The sequence below is a fragment of the Miniopterus schreibersii genome (genome assembly GCF_964146895.1).
Source record: "Miniopterus schreibersii genome assembly, chromosome: 2".
Classification (NCBI taxonomy): domain Eukaryota; kingdom Metazoa; phylum Chordata; class Mammalia; order Chiroptera; family Miniopteridae; genus Miniopterus; species Miniopterus schreibersii.
In genome coordinates, this window is record NC_138102.1 from 50,686,080 (window position 1) to 50,702,167 (window position 16,088).

Genomic DNA, 16,088 nt, shown 5'->3' on the forward strand with positions numbered 1-16,088 from the left:
ATATCAGGATTGGGAGCAATCTGCTTCTATTATTTCATAGTGTGAGTGATAATGCCACCACCCTCACTTGGGATTTTTTTAATGAGAAATCTCTCTTTCCCTCCAAACTGCCCGTAGGCAGATTGCTGTCAGAAATAGAATCTACTTTATGAAAAACATAACCCACAATGCTAAGTAAGAGTTTGCACATATTTATGCATGGCACATATATCGTTACTCCCATTCTATTGATGAGGAAACTGAGACTTGAAGCTGTTAAGTAGCTTTGTCAAGGCCACATGGTCGGTAAAGGACAAAGATTGAACCCCAAGTCTGATTCCAGGGCCTTTGTACTGCACTGCACTCAGTATAGATTTTAGGGAGAATTGGATTCAGCAGAAAAATCAAATTTGGGGGGTGCATTTTACAAGATAAATTATGTGTGGGGTTGAGAAACCTTTTCTTTTTTTCTTTTTTCTTTTTTGGATGGTTGTTCACCTTCTGATACTGAATGTACTGAATTTCCTTCGGTCCCCTCCCACTGGAAGCCCTCCTAGATGCTCTGCCCCCTGGTGTCTTTGAAATGGGCTCTGATTAACACACGTCACCTATGTCTGCATTTGCATGCCCCACCATCACGTTACCCCACAATTAGACCAATTCTTGTTTTTATTCTCCTTGAAAATCAAATGAATTGTGCACCCCTGACCTTGGTCGACATTGTCCACAACATCCATCACACAACCAGCAGATTTTGTGGGACATGAATTCCCTGTAATTTGGGCCAGAGTATATCTACCAAAAGTTATACCCTTTATTTCAGATAAGAGGTAAACAACAGTGGATACAACCATTTAATTAAAATGCAACTCCAAATCAGCATAGACATTTTTGTGTGATTTTATAAAGCTAGTTATAAACATATAGTCACATTCTCACATAAACATATATGAAAACTTTCAAATGGCTATCCTGTCATCTAAACGTGTGCTCTATTAAAATATTTAGTCCATCAAATGACTTTTTATGATTATTTGACAACTACTTAATATTGGAAACATTATAAAGCATTATATACCTAGAATCTAATGTACTCTTAAATGGTCTTCTATTTGAAAAAAGCAAGCATCTTCTAAAATAATACCATTTCTTCTTAAATAGAGATCATTTCAAAATTATAAGTATAGAAAAATATTTTAAATAAACTTCCAGTACCTGTTCTCCACATATGTTCTCGTGTACACAACAGTATCCTTTGGTCCCATGGTCCTGGGGTCAGCATTGGAGCTGAGGAAGATACATTTTACCTTGTGTTTAAAGTTTAATTACAAGAATAATTTAAAATAACAAAGCTATTATTCAAACCAATGCAAAAAATGCTATACTACTTCTAAACTATAACCTTTGAAATATAAACATTAAAGTGGTATTAATCCATTTCTGCAAAATTTCCTTGTCTCCCATTTTGCACCTACCTCCCACTAGCTTGGCTTACTTCCAGAATACTATTATGAAAACTGGTCACTCCCTAAATCTGTTGTAGAACATGAAGGTTATTTTGAATATTTGTGTAATATGTTTTAGTGTCTGATTCCCTGATGTCCCATTCATATTTCCAAACCATACTTGCCCCACAAACCTCAAACAAAAAGGGGCCTTCACTAACATAATAACATCTGATTTAATGAAACTTTTAAGTCCACCTAAAGAATGTCAACACCAATGTCCCAATCATGCTTTAAAAAAACAAACAAACAAGTAGACGTTTTAGGGAAAAATAACATTCTACACTTTCCTATGCAGACATCACAACTTACCAACAACCCAGTTGCTACCTCAACACCTTCGTGTAACCCTGCTTAGCCACTGAGAAAGTTAGAACTTCCTGCATTTCAAAAGAGGGGTCAGGTTGTATGTGTGATGTTTATTATTTGTTTTATAATTGACCATGGTGCTACCTGAAATTCTTCCTGGCTTCATACGAATGGGCAGCGCTTCTGGTGGACCTGTCCTTTGAAGCATCAGTCAGTCCACTGAGTTGGCCATCTGGCCTGAGGAAGCAAACACATATTTGGTACTTTAAATCAAAGCTACTTCGAATTTTTTTTATCCTAAAAATTTTTTATTTTATTAAAATTCTGCTCAAGTAACATGAACCTGTTTACGTTTGCCAGGTTTCCACACAGGTGCGCAAGTAGAATACATGTACTGTTTTACTTCTCTACGAAGACCACTATTGTGCCTTCAAGAATGAGCGACAGGCGTGTGGCGCATCACCTAGTGCCAGGATACAAGCCTTTTCATTCAGGCAGGAACCATCTGAAATCGATTTCGGTAATATTTTCACAATAGTAGTGCCATTTTAGAAAGCTTTTCATGTACAATATATCTGAGAGTGTATCAATTTAATGAAAATTATCCACAGGTTGCTTGGAGAAATTCCAATTTTCATTTTATTTTTAATGGAAAGCAATACTTTGAAGATTGCAGAACTTTGACCTAGATTTCTGCTAATCTCAAAATATCACTATGCTTAACAAAATGTAGGCATATTTGCTTTTTCCTATGAAACACAGAAAAGTTCTAAGGCAGGAATAGTGAAAGGTCTAGCTCCTTTCCTCCTCCATGTTAGTAAACTCTAATATAGAAGAGACATGAAACCCAAAAGGAAAGTTTAGCTCTTAATCATGCCTTATCCTTTGCAAACGTGCCATTTCATACATTTCCAAAGAGCTCTTAAGGGAGAGGAAAACATTTGTTCACATATTATCATCTCTGGCACATGGAAAATCATCTTCTAGTTCTAAGATAGATGTTTCACAAAACATACAGTTGAGTTAAAATGACACTAAGTATTGAGAAAGTGGAATTAAAATTATTAGAAGGTTTTCTAATGTGATTATTAAAATGTCATTCCAAGAATAATAAACCTAGCTAGGAATTGTTTGTATAGTACAAAACCCAATTTTAACAAATAGGCAGCTTCAAAGGACAAAAAGGTGTCAGTGAGCTTGAAATGTGTTTGCATGGTCCTTAGCAATGTAAAATCAAATATCACCAGCTTGTAAAAACTGCAAATAGAAGAGGGAAGTAATTTGCAAATAGTAATGTTATGGACTGAACTGTGTCCCCCAAAATTCAGATGTGGAAACCCTAGTCTCAGTATGATGTGGAGATCGGGCCTCTAAGGAGATAATAAAGGCTAAGTGAAGTCATAAGGGTAGATGGAGCCTTAAACCCTTAGGACTGGTGTCCTTATAAGAAGAGGAAGAGACCTCAGAGATCTCTCTCTGTGTGTGCATATACAGAGGAAAGGCATCTGAGGACGCGTGAGAAGGTGGCCGTTTGCATGCCAAGAAGTGAGGCTTCACCGGAACCCAGCCCTGGCAGTACCTTGATTGTGGACTTCAGCCTCTAGAACTGAAGTAGGTTTGGAGGATGATAGATTGCTAAATCTATCTTTTATTTAGGAATAATTTTAAGTGTAGAGGAAAATTGCACAGATAGTACAAAGAATCCCCGTATACCCTTCACCCAACTTCTAGTGCTAATATCATACATAACTATGGTACATTTGGCAAAACTGAGGAATCAACATTGCTACAGTGCATTTAACTAAACTACAGAGTTCATTTGTATTTCATTCATTTTCCCACTGATATCCTTTCTCACTTCCAGAATTCAGATCAGGATACCACTTCCACATAATCATCATGTCTCTTTAGTCTCCCAGAGTCTGTGATAGTTTCCATGCCTTTTTTTTTTTTTTTTCATGAGATGGTGATAGATTTTCCAAAGGAAATTCTATTTTGCTGCCAATAAGTAATAACACATTTTAAAATTTTAGAACCATAATAATAGACAATACTTTGACAAACAATGAAATAATCTATAGCGCTTTTTAAAATGCTAATGGGTCCCACACCCAGATATTCTGATTTAATTGCTTGAAACCTCTCCAGTGAGTCTAACATGCAAGTCAAGGTTGAGAACCGCTGCTTAGAGGTTGGGCAGTCCAACACCTTACTCAAATGAGCACAGGTTCTCAAAGTGTGAGCCCTGGCCCAGCAGGTGATCCTGATGTGCACTAACATCTGGGAGCCAGCGTAACAGAGGACTCTCTGCCAAAGTATTCTTCTCAGATGCCTTGAACAATATCCATAGGAGAGAACTCATGACTCACAGTGTTTGTCCCCTAACAGCTTTATTGTTAAGTTTTCCTTCATTGAAACATTGCGGAATTATAAGTTCTGATTAATGGTCATAGCTTTGTTTCTTAATTAAATAACAACTCTGTAAAATATAAACCCAGCCCTGGCCAGCATGGCTAAGTGGTTAGAGTGTCGGCCCACCCACAGAAGGTTCTCGGGTTTGATTCCCAGTCAAAGGCACATACCTGGGTTGCAGGTTCACTCCCTACCACCAGGTCAGGGTGTGTGTGGGAGGCAACCAATCAAGGTGTCTCTCTCACATCAATGTTTCTCTCCCTCTCCTCTCTGTCTCTCTCCCTCCCCTCCCACCTCCTTTACACTCTCTGAAAATTAATGGAAAAAATATCCTCAGGTGAGAATTAAAAAAAATATATATATATATAAACCCAAACATTGTGTTGGATCTTACTGAATCCAAATGGAATTACGCTTAAGAAAATGTTTCCTGCAGTGGAAACTCAGCTTGAAAAGGTACCTATCTGGAACTCTCCCACAACACTGCTAATGAGAACATCAAATGGAACAGCTGATTTGACAGACTATCTGTCTGTTTCTCAAGCTGTTAAATAAAGAGTTACTCTACAGTCCAGCAATTCCACTCCTAGGTATATACCCAAGCGAAATGAAAGCATGCTTCATAGAAAAACTTACATGCAAATGTTTAAAGCAGATTGTTCACAATAGTGAATTACAGTCCAGTAGTGGAGATGGCCCAAATGCCCATTAGTTGAGGAAGACATAAACAAAATGCTGTATATCCATACAATGGAATATTAATTGGCAAGAAAAAGAAATGAAATACTGATACATACTACAATATGGATGAATCTCAAAAACATTGTTAAGTAAACGAGGCCAGTCACAAAGGACCACACATTGTATGATTCCATTTGTATGAAATATCCAGAATAAGGCAACTTATGGAGACAGAAAGTAGATTAGAAGGTGCCTGGGCTGAGGGGTTGGTGGAAAATGATGTGTGATTGCTGATGGGTGTGGGACTTCTTTCGAAGGTGATGAAAATGTTCTAAAACTGACTGTGGCAGTGGTTGCACAACTCTGTGAATATACTAATTAGAAAAGATATTTACGTGGGCATCCAATTACTATACAAAGCAAATACATTCATAAAGTGAATCAAGTCTCAGTTTAGTAGGTTGACCCAGGAATCTTATTTAGATGTCCATTTTTTTCATTAACTTAACCTTAACAACCTGAGATTAAACAGCAAAATCAATTTCAACTGATAAACATCCTTATCCCTGCAAACTTGGTAAATCTTATTTGCATAAAGAATAAAAGCTCATTAAGACCTTACCATTTTGTATCACCCGTGTTAGGGTTTACTTCTATAAAACTGTCAAGGTCTTGAACTCTTGTAAAAATTAAATATGTTAAATACATAAGAAGAACTACCGTAGAACAATGAAAAGAGGACTTGATGCCTGAACACTTGGGTCCATTCCACTGCTCTAATTTACTAATCTGATTGTTTCTCTTACTCTCTGATCCTCAGTGTCTTTCTGTTATTTACTCATTTTGAGAGTCAATTGAACTTTTCTTTGGATAGCTAGAATACATAGGTATAAAAATTTTTTTTCCACTTTTTTTCAAGTGAAAAATTTTATTACAGTTGTTCTGTCAGTGCTTGGGCAGTGGTTACACTTACCAGTTAATTTGTAAATAGCAGAAAGCACACCTATACACGATTGTAGCAGAACTGGAGAATGCATACCACTTAGAAACAGAACTCAGGCGTCCACAGAAGGTTTTGTAGGGGTGACTGTGAAAGCCTCTGAACATGACGGTCACCCTGCCACTGGGTGTCTATGTGACAGTTGGATTACATCCGGTAGGAGGCGCCAATGCAATTGCAGAAGGGAAAGGAGAGTGTGCACCTTGGAGCCCCCCAGGGTGTTTTCCATTTCCACCCTTCTCTGCAGGTGGCACGCCCTCGCTGCCACACGCCCCTGGAAGCTAGAGTGAGCCGATGGGAGGCAGCAGGAACCGGGAGGCATCGAAAGGTCTTGGTCATCAAACAGCCAAAGCACAGGGAACAAGGAAGCCAGTAAGCAGAGGAAGGAGCAGGAGAAAAACAGCGAAGGCCAACATGCAGGAAGAAGCTGAGTCATATTAATGACCCAAAACCTGGGGCTAATGCCCAGGTCCCCCCATGGAGTGTGCTCCGGTCACGAATGTGCGGCCTCCGGGGCAGGTCGGGGAAGCCAGGCCAAGCTGCATCCCTGCCCGCGGGCTCGGGTGGGGTCTGCTCCCTCCTTAGCGGCTCGTGGACACCTGAGCACCTCGCAAATCACATTAAAGGAGGGAAGTTCCTACCTTACACTTAATCATTTACTTGAATTTTTTTTTTTTAGTGACCACTTCCAAATAATATTTGAATGAGATCGGTTAATTATAAGCACGTTTCTGTTTCCAAAGTACCGAATGTTTTTCCCAAGATAAATAGATGCTATTGAAAATTTACTTTCTCATTCTATGGAAGGATCACTTAATACCACCAAAAAAAAAAAAAAAAAAAAGGAAGGCAGATGATTTGGGGAATTAAGGGAACAGAAAGAAACCACCTGTTAGATGCAAGAGCCTCTTATACATATTGGGGGGAAGGGGAAATAAACAATCCATCTCTTTTCCTGATTTTCTATTCTCTGCACAAATTATCAACAATATCATTTATTTACATTGAAAAAATTTTTAAACAGAAAAGGCAGCTGCACCTTAGGAAGATACAAAATAGAACGCTATTGTTTTAGGGTCCTCCCCACGAGTGGTGGGGAGGAATTGCTAAACATGGAATAATTTTTTTATTCTTCCCAAATGTAAACAGTCTGTAACAACAATATAGTATAGCTTCTACCAAAACCTTCCTGTAAAAGCAACCAAGGCACAATAGTTTTAAAGCCGTTATACTGTGTGGTGTAAAGAAATTTCAAAATGAGGTCCTGCTTTGTGGCTGTGCTGAATTTGTTTATTCTTTTAGCACTAGGCATCCAAGGAAGATATTCTCAGAGTGCTTTCTGCACCACTGAAAACCTACCAAGCAACAGCAAGTAAAAATAGGTTTTCACAGACCAAGTGCAGAAATTTGAATTTTCATGATGCCTTTTATACTAAGCAATAGGACAGCAGGCTTTTACTCAGAAATTTTAACAGAATTTAAACTTTGATAATTTTTTCTATCTCAGTTTATTAATCACACTGTACATGTTTTTTTTTGTGTGTGTTAAGATAGTACTTATATTTAAACACCATACTATAGTTCAATTCCTCAGAAAATATTCCAAGTTTACAAAATTTATACAGGCTCATATGGAATTCATAAAACAAAAATAAATTATAATAAGCCTTACCCTCCATTCTTATTTTTGGACACGTTAGAATTCACTTCAATTAAATTTTCCAGGTTCCGATCTCTATAGAAAAAAAAAATAGTTACAATATAATTTTAGGAAGTAAAAACATGAATAAAAACTTTAAAAACCAGTATATAATCTTAGACATAGTCATTGTGGTACAAAGATATGGGACATTGAAAATCTGACATTGAGCTAGCGATCTGTACTATTCAAACATGAGAGCATGATGTTATGAGAGAAAGAACTAATCTTTGGAAAGTTTGAGAAATCTGGTCTGTAAAGAAACAACCGATTGATATTCACATTCAGCAAACATTCAGTGAGTACTACTTTGTGTCACAAAGTACTAATTGTGTATTTCCATATGGATGATCTCATTCAGATGACACAAATCTTGCAGGACAGCATCTGGGGCTCAGAAAGGCTAAGTGAATTTTCCAAGGTCAATTAACTAATTTGTAAAAGAGTCAAGATTTGAGGCTGAGCCACCTGTCCATCTGAAACCAATTCTTGGATATTTAATTAGAGACTTCATTCCAGCTTTTTGGATTACAGAAACATGAAAAATCAAACCCAAATTTGATTCAATCATTCATAATGTACAGGATAAATAGGACAATTACACTCTTCAATCTTGGGCTACCTTTATGATTTGACACATTTTTGTAAGATATAAGTATCCTCTGAAATGTTACTTATGTATTAGTTTACAGTATATCTTTGCTATAACACTGAGAATTATTGATTAGTTTTTCATGAGTTTGGAAAAGCCTTTGTCATGAACCCTGCTGGTTAGGAGCATGGCCTAAGAGTCAGAGAGAGGCCATCTATCCCCCTTCTCTCCTTGGGCAACGTTTGACAACCTTTCTAAGCTTCCTTTTGTGAACTAGGACAATAATATCGAATCTTATAAGGTTGCAGTGAGAATAAATGAGTTAATGTAGATAAAATGTGTGGACACAATGACGACAATTGTAGGTGAACTGAATAAGCATAAATAAATTATAGTTAATAGCACTGTAGTGACATGGCAGTAGGTGCTATTGATTCCAAAATTTTGAGGGACTACTGTTTCATTTTTCTTGCTACCCTAAATTTTCACATCTTTGGAATTAATTTCATATTCTGTAAATCTCTCTTCTGATCCCGAATAGTAGATTTAAACAAGATTATTTTACATAGAGTCAGTAGAAGGGCTCTCACTCAAAAAGTTAATATTGATAAGGATGGAAAATAGTATTAAAATTTATCTTATATGTGGAATAAAATTTAATATTCTTCTCTATAACATCCAAACCATTGATAATTGATAAATCTGCAAGTTAGTCAGCATTCCTTAACTACACTTACACCCCACATTTAAAACACTAGCAAAGGGGACATCTGTAATACTTTCAACAATAAAGATAAATTTTAAAGTAAATAAATAAATAAACTAGATTTTAAAAACTGAAAAAATAAAATACCAGCTGCACACTTTTGGTGTAGGAAATATGCCAATCAATATATGTAAAATGTACAGGATTTCAACAGAAATCTCTCAGAAATATCTAAATCATTTGATTCTGCAGCCTGAATACATAAATTTCAAAAAGGACTTCCTCAACATAACTGCTAGAACTGTGTTGTAAGGAAACCTCCCTGATCACTTCCTTCAAATTCAGCAATGGAGACACAAGGCTTTGCATTTGCCTCACCTCTGATGGTCACTCACTACTTACTAGAGCCACCCTATCAGCCTCCGGGCCACTGTAATATCCTAGGCATTAAGTGATCCTCCCCTTAACATTTTGAAATAACACTTAACTAAATATTTCGGGATAATGGAATAAAAAAGTGGAGTGTCATAGTATTTCATAATCCCGTTTCCTAGGAATGCTGGACTGGGAGAGTTGGCCATGGTGAGTAGTGAGGGATCACCAGAAAATGTGAATCTTGAGGAATTAGAATTTTGTCCCAGGAAGTGATTCTCTGCTAACCTTGGATGAACTGAGTACCATTTTTTCATTATAAGTTGAGAGTAGAGACACATGACCATGACCTAACATCACCTTGCACATAGTAGCTGCTCCAAAAATACTGTGGGAATTAAACGAAATGAATTTAAACTCTCTCTTTCTCCATCTCTGGGGGAAATCTACTATTACCTTACCTAGCTCTGGGAAGGACATTAAAGGAGCCCTAAGGGGAGGGTATTAGACCCTGAACCTTTAGGGCAGTCAGCTCCATCTACACCCAGGTACATAGCATGCACATGATCACATAAAAATGATCGGTAAAGCCCGTGATGGACATTTCACCTCCATTTGTGTCAGAACCTGCCTTACTTCATCCCTGAATTGAAAATATTTCTTTCTGTTTTTACACAGGTCCCAGCCCTGGCTTATTCCTTATTTTGGGATGTTGTTAAGTTGAATATGTCCCCCACTCATTGCCACCACTACATTCATATGTTGAAGTCCTAAGGACATTATGTCAGAAGGTGACTTTATTTGGAGATAGGGTCTTTAATGGAGACAATCAAGTTGAAATGAGGTATTAGGATGGGCCCTAATCCAATATGGCTGGTATCTTTATAAGAAGAAGAAATTTAGACTCAGACACACACAGATGGAAGACAATGTGAAGATACAGGGTGACGACAGCCCTCTACAAGCCACGCAGAGAGGCCTAGAATAGGCCCCTCCCTCACGGCCTTCAGAAGGAACCAACCCTACTGACATCTTGATCTTGGACTTCCAGCCTCCAGAACTGTGAGGAAATAAACTTCTGTTTTAAGCTACCTAGTCTGTGGTTGTGGTTATAGAGCCCTAGCAAACTGATACAGATCTGCTTCTGCCCTGGCAACATGATTAGGCTTAGTTTCTCAGCCTGGTGGTGGACATCTTCACTTCCTCCAGCATTTTTCACTCCTGGCTGCTGCAGACACTGTGTCTTTGCTCTGCCTACGCCTTTCCCCCAACTTCCACCCCCTCCCCTACCCCCTCCCAAGTCCTTTTGGACCCTAGCTATTGTGAAGGAGAATGGGAATGGGCCTGAACCTGAGGAAAGACGAGAAACTAGAATCTTACAAATGCAATAACTACTGGCAGATAAGTCAAAATTGGAGCCTATGCACACCTTCAAAGAAGCACACTCCCAAAGTGGTCTTTGAACAAACCATATTATTAGTGGTATTTTTATTAAACAGTTTCACATATCAAGTTTGGTGGGTGGATTATAAGATTGAATTCTGAATAATCTATACTAAAATTTAAAGCAAAGTAAAAAGCTCCAGATTTTGTCAAGTACAAAATGTGTATTTGCTTTGGTTGTTTACCCTGATAGATGTCATCACCTAGGTTTGAAGATCCGATACAAGAAGATCAACTTCCCAAGCTGAAGGATATAAAAAAATTTCCCTTCTTTAATTAAGACCACATCTTTTACACCCTGTCTTTTACACTGTGGCGGAAGATGAAGAGTTGTGAGTCAAAGTGTGAAAAAAGATTTTTATAGAAGCCCAGTCAAATGCTTCAGGGTCGAGCAAAAGGCTTGATTCCAAAACCTTTTTGTGTCAATTGCACCTTATAATTTTATAGTTTATGAGCAGCTGGAATTAACTCAAAGAAAAATCATCACTTTTCTGTGGATACAGTGAGAAGTGCTAAAAAGAAATTTTGTTAACCATAGCAACTAAAAATACTTTTCTTTATGTAGATTTCAAAATGCTTGGGAGAAAACATGAGCTGTCTGTTACATAGAGTCATAGCACACATTTTGTATCTAAGCATTTATCTGCATTGTCATTACGTAATTCATTTTGCACTGTCCCATTAAGGAATATAACACTCCTTTACAGAGCCTACTAGGGAAAAAAATAGAGATTTGAGGGACCAAGGTATTATTGTCTTGTTTTTAAAATTAAATTTATTGGGATGACATTGGTCAATAACATAAGTTTCAAGTGTAAATTCTATAACCCATCATCTGTATATTGTACTGTGTGCTCACCACCCACAGTCTAGCCTCTTTCAGTCACCATATATTTGACCCCCTTTAATTATTGTCTCTTACTATACTACTTTTCCTAGGATAAGCACTGTATGAGAGAAAGTTAGCAGCTCACTCCCAACTGCTCTTCCTTTCTCATGAGACGTGGGAGGTACTTTTTAAAAGCCTCAATATGTTCCTCTCTCTACAGCTTACTTAAACTGCTTTTGTAGAGTATCAAACACATTTGCAAAATTAAGAGTCTCCATATAAAAATTTTACTATGGTACTTCTTTTATGCCAAGAACTAAATCTTAGGCTTTAACTGTAGTTTAAAATGAATATTTGTCCCTCTGAAAGGAGTATAGAATACAGAGAGATAACCATAAAATTCTTCAACTCTATTGACATCCCCAAATGGGCCCAGCTTTATATATTTTTACAGTTCTTTTTCAATGAGGGAGTGTCAAAGATTATATATTAAAGCAATTAACAGTTCCATAAAGAAATTGGAAAATTTATGTATTTTGAATATAAGATGTGATCAAGAATGTTAATGGCTCTAATTCACCATGGTTCACTGGGATTATGTCATGAGCAGGAGATAGCGGTTGGCGAAAGGAGACCATTTAGAAGACACCAGATTTCTTCATTCTGGTTTCACACATGGAACTCAGGATGTTAGAGCTGGAAAGCAATAGACTTTATCTAGGTGGATGATTATCAGGCCTTGGTTAGTTTCAGATTTCCCCCTTCATTCACAGAATATGTATTAAGTACCTATACGAGCCACACGTTGTGCTATGCACTGTAGATGGGGAAGTGAACAACACACCCAATCTCACCACTAAAAATCCTCTAGCTGCAGAGAAATGATTAAATAATCATTCCCTCTAAGAGACAAATGCTATGGGACAGAAAGGAGAGAGCTTGAGAACATCTAGAGGGACCCCATGCAGGTGTGGTGGGTGGGGTGGGGCTTTCCAGAGCCTGATGGAGAGACACCTAAGCTGAGGCCTAAAGGATAGCAGAAGTTCCCCGCACAATCGCGATGCGGGACTGAGGACTGTGGAGTGTGGGCAAGTTAGGCCGTGGGTGGAACGCAACAGAGGATGGGGGGGAAGGCCTGCAGAGGAGGGGGGTGGGCTTTGGAAACCAGGCTATGGATACGGCTGTTGTCCAATGACAATGACTATGGCAGTGGGAAGCCACAGAAGGATTTGATCTGAAGAACGATGTGATCAGATAGCTCTACAGTGTGGCGAATGGCCTGAAAGGCAGAAAGTGCAACAGGCAAGAGAAGAACTAGTTAGGAGCCTGACCAGCAATCTAGACTATCGTAGCTGTGGGGATGACGAACGGTCTCAGTTCCTGAGATAATTAGAAGCATCCCAAGTAACCTGTTGATTATGGGGAATGAAGCAATGGAAAGAATCAGCGTCACCCTCTCCCACACCCTCCCGCTTCCTGTCTTGAGCAGAACTATGAGAAATACGCAGTAGGAAGGGGATCTTGTTAGAACACTAGAAACTTGGAGGTATGTCTCAGCAAACAGGAAACCCTTAAAAAGATGGGAGTACAATACTTCCAATAGTTCAGAGCACTTTTTCCTACTTCAGATGAAGGATGCTTTCTCTAACTGTAAAGGCCTGTCACTAGGTGCTTTTCAACCTTCATTCGGGAGCAGCAGTTTATAGGCTACAAATAATTGACTATCTCCCTTTAACATGTCTTAGTTCATGATGATATGAAACTGTCACTGCAAAGAGCCTGCAGCTTCCCCCAGATTGGATGAAAATTCTGTGCACATCTGCATGTGTTCAGGTTGTTGTGTTCCTAGAAGGAGCTCAGGGACACCTGCTTACATTCTGATCGATGACTGAAGTTTATTCCGCCCCTAACTGTGAATTAAATATCCAGCTCTTGGAAATGTCAGCAAAATCACACAGAAAGAACTCTGATTCGCTGCTGTTAACTATTAAATAATCAGGGTTCACGTTGCATTGAATTGGATGTAAAAGTGCCTTGTGGCTATTATTCCCACTGGGAGGCACTTAAAAATGCCCCCTCTCTTTACCCACTAAAACCAAGCAGGCAGGATAGATGCATTATAGACACAGGTGGCTGAACCAACTGAATGAAGTCACTTTTTTCAAACAGGCAGCTTAGTCTTTCTTGCTTGTCTGTTCTGGGATAATTCTTGAACATCCAAGTCGATTATCATCAAATCTGATGTAAATACTAGAGAATCATCAGATATCACTTAGGTTACATTTGTGGATCAAGCTGCCATCTGAAAATAGCATGATGGCCAATATTTTAAATTTTTAAAAATAGAAATCCTGACTGTGTAAGGAGAATGTCTTCCTTTTATAGATATTTTATCAGAAGTTGCTGATACAAACAACATTTTTATAAAATTAGCCTCTTTCAATAAAAGGCAAAATTCTTATGAGACAGTTCCCATTGTCTGTCAACACAGCACATTTTCTAGAGGGAGGGAGGGAGAAGAAGGTCAGGGGAAGGGGGGAGGAAGGGAGAGAAGGGGAGAGTGAAAGAGCAGAGGGGGCGAGAGAGAACATTGTATGGAGTGGTCCCCTGAGAGAAGAGCTTGCTACAGTAGCCACATGTGGTTGCTAAACCTAATCACTCCTAAAACTGTTCCTAATAAAAAGAAAATCTGCACCAACCAATACGCTATGAAGAAATGGTTCCATATGTTAATTTGCTGTCTTCACTTCAGAATAGTGAGACTATGATTCCCAACTATGTATTTATGATAAAATTTCAGGTCAGTAGAACAACTTGGACTTCTAATACAATGCACTCAGGTGCATTATCTATTAACTATTAATAAAGCCCTTTAGGTGAATGATACGACATAAAGATGGTGAGTTATAAGATATTTGCAGAACTCAAATGGAAGTCCAAGGCTAAAGTCTGCTGAAGTACTGCGAGCCCACGCTAGCTGTGGGTCTGTAATTTTGAAGACCCTGAATTTCCTTTCCCATCCCTGTAGGTATCCATGTAAACCGTAATTTTGGTTCAGCTTCTCCAAAATACATTTTCTAATTTAATTTCACTCATTTTTCTTTTTAGTCCTGACATTCTATTTCCTAAAGACAATAAACACTAAGTTGCCTTAGTGCAAATAAAAAGTACAGAACTGAGTCTAACATCAAGCAATTGATTCCAGAAAAGTGCAACATGTTTCCTTGCTGAACAGGAGACACCTGGGTTGTAAATGTGTCCCCCATTTGACACTAAAGAAAATAAAAGGCTTCAAGAAGGAAAAATAAATAAAAAAAAGAAGAGACAAGAGATGAGAGACAAGAGGGAAGGGAAGGGAAGGGAAGGGAAGGGAAGGGGAGGGGAGGGGAGGGGAGGGGAGGGGAGGGGAGGGGAGGGGAGGGGAGGGGAGGGGAGGGGAGGGGAGGGGAGGGGAGGGGAGGGGAGGGGAGGGGAGGGGAGGGGAGGGGAGAGGAAATACCTAACCCGGGACCTTGAGGACATGTCAAGATAGCTGGGCAAAGTCACTAACCTCTCCGTGTTCCTGAGAGCTGAAGGTTTCACCTTAATGAGGTCGTCCAGGTCTTGGCTATTCAAAAGAGAAGAAAATAAGCTGAAGTTAGTGATGGGCTTTTTGGTAGTGCTAGTTCAGCAAAGAAACATTGCAAACCCACTGCACCCAGGGACAACAGACACGTGGAAACGTGAAATGACTGCTTTTATGTGATCACCTCTGATTGCTCCTGACCGCTGCCGGATTCACTCTGATGAGGTTATCCAGATCCTCGTTTCTTTAAATGGAAAAATGAAAAGATTGCCCATTAATGATAAGGTTCTTTTAATAAAATCATTAAAGTTATAAATCTGCGTGATGTACTAATCAGGCACCATAGTCTTCCTGACGAAAGCACAAAAATTAATATAGTTCTATTACCTTTGGTTGTTGGCGACAGTTTCAGGATTCACTTTGATGAGCTTGTCAAGATCTTGATTTCTTTAAGTGGAAAGAAATTAAAGCAGCGAAGTTAGAGGTAATCGGGGTTTAAGCTGGTTGGAAATAGGAAGAAAGGATGTGTTATCTTGTCATTTAGTTTGAGATGTATTGACTTGGCACAGAACAGCCTTGAAGTAAGTTCTTTAACCAACCCAGGGGAGTGCAAATGATGCTGGATCAGAAGAAAAATTTCTCTGATCCACGAGCTTTGCTGCCAGAGCGGGTCTCCCAGGGCACACTGACCATGTGTTCACAGTGGACGTCTGGGGATTCAGAACTTTCCCCCCTGACATGTTTTAACTTTATGAAGACACAAACTGACTCTAGTGTCCTTGTTGTTTTAAAAATCATATTCACCAACAAAATATATTTTAAGAAATAATAAGCTCTAAAATTGGGATTATCCTTAACATAAGATTTGGCAAAAGTGAGTTCCAGCAATCCCTCAAAATTGAGTTTTCTTCCCTCTCTGATGACTGACAAACCAAATGAGACTCAGTTGCTCATAGTCAAATAAGTGGCATCCTCTGAAATGTCTGATTCCTATTT

The 16,088-nt window shown here is 38.7% G+C and overlaps 1 protein-coding gene across 4 annotated transcripts in view; it reads right to left on the reverse strand.

The window, feature by feature from the left end:
• The window catches only part of SCEL (sciellin), a 98,490-nt gene that overhangs the window by 10,212 nt on the left and 72,190 nt on the right, over window positions 1-16,088 (reverse strand). For all 4 annotated transcript variants that reach the window (XM_081129597.1, XM_081129600.1, XM_081129598.1 and 1 more), the window contains 6 exons: window positions 15,480-15,539; window positions 15,277-15,336; window positions 15,078-15,134; window positions 7,559-7,621; window positions 1,938-2,030; window positions 1,195-1,266 (listed from right to left, as the gene is read on the reverse strand). In XM_081129597.1, coding sequence (XP_080985723.1) covers window positions 1,195-1,266; window positions 1,938-2,030; window positions 7,559-7,621; window positions 15,078-15,134; window positions 15,277-15,336; window positions 15,480-15,539 — 405 coding nt within the window. The remainder of the gene's footprint in view (window positions 1-1,194; window positions 1,267-1,937; window positions 2,031-7,558; window positions 7,622-15,077; window positions 15,135-15,276; window positions 15,337-15,479; window positions 15,540-16,088) is intronic.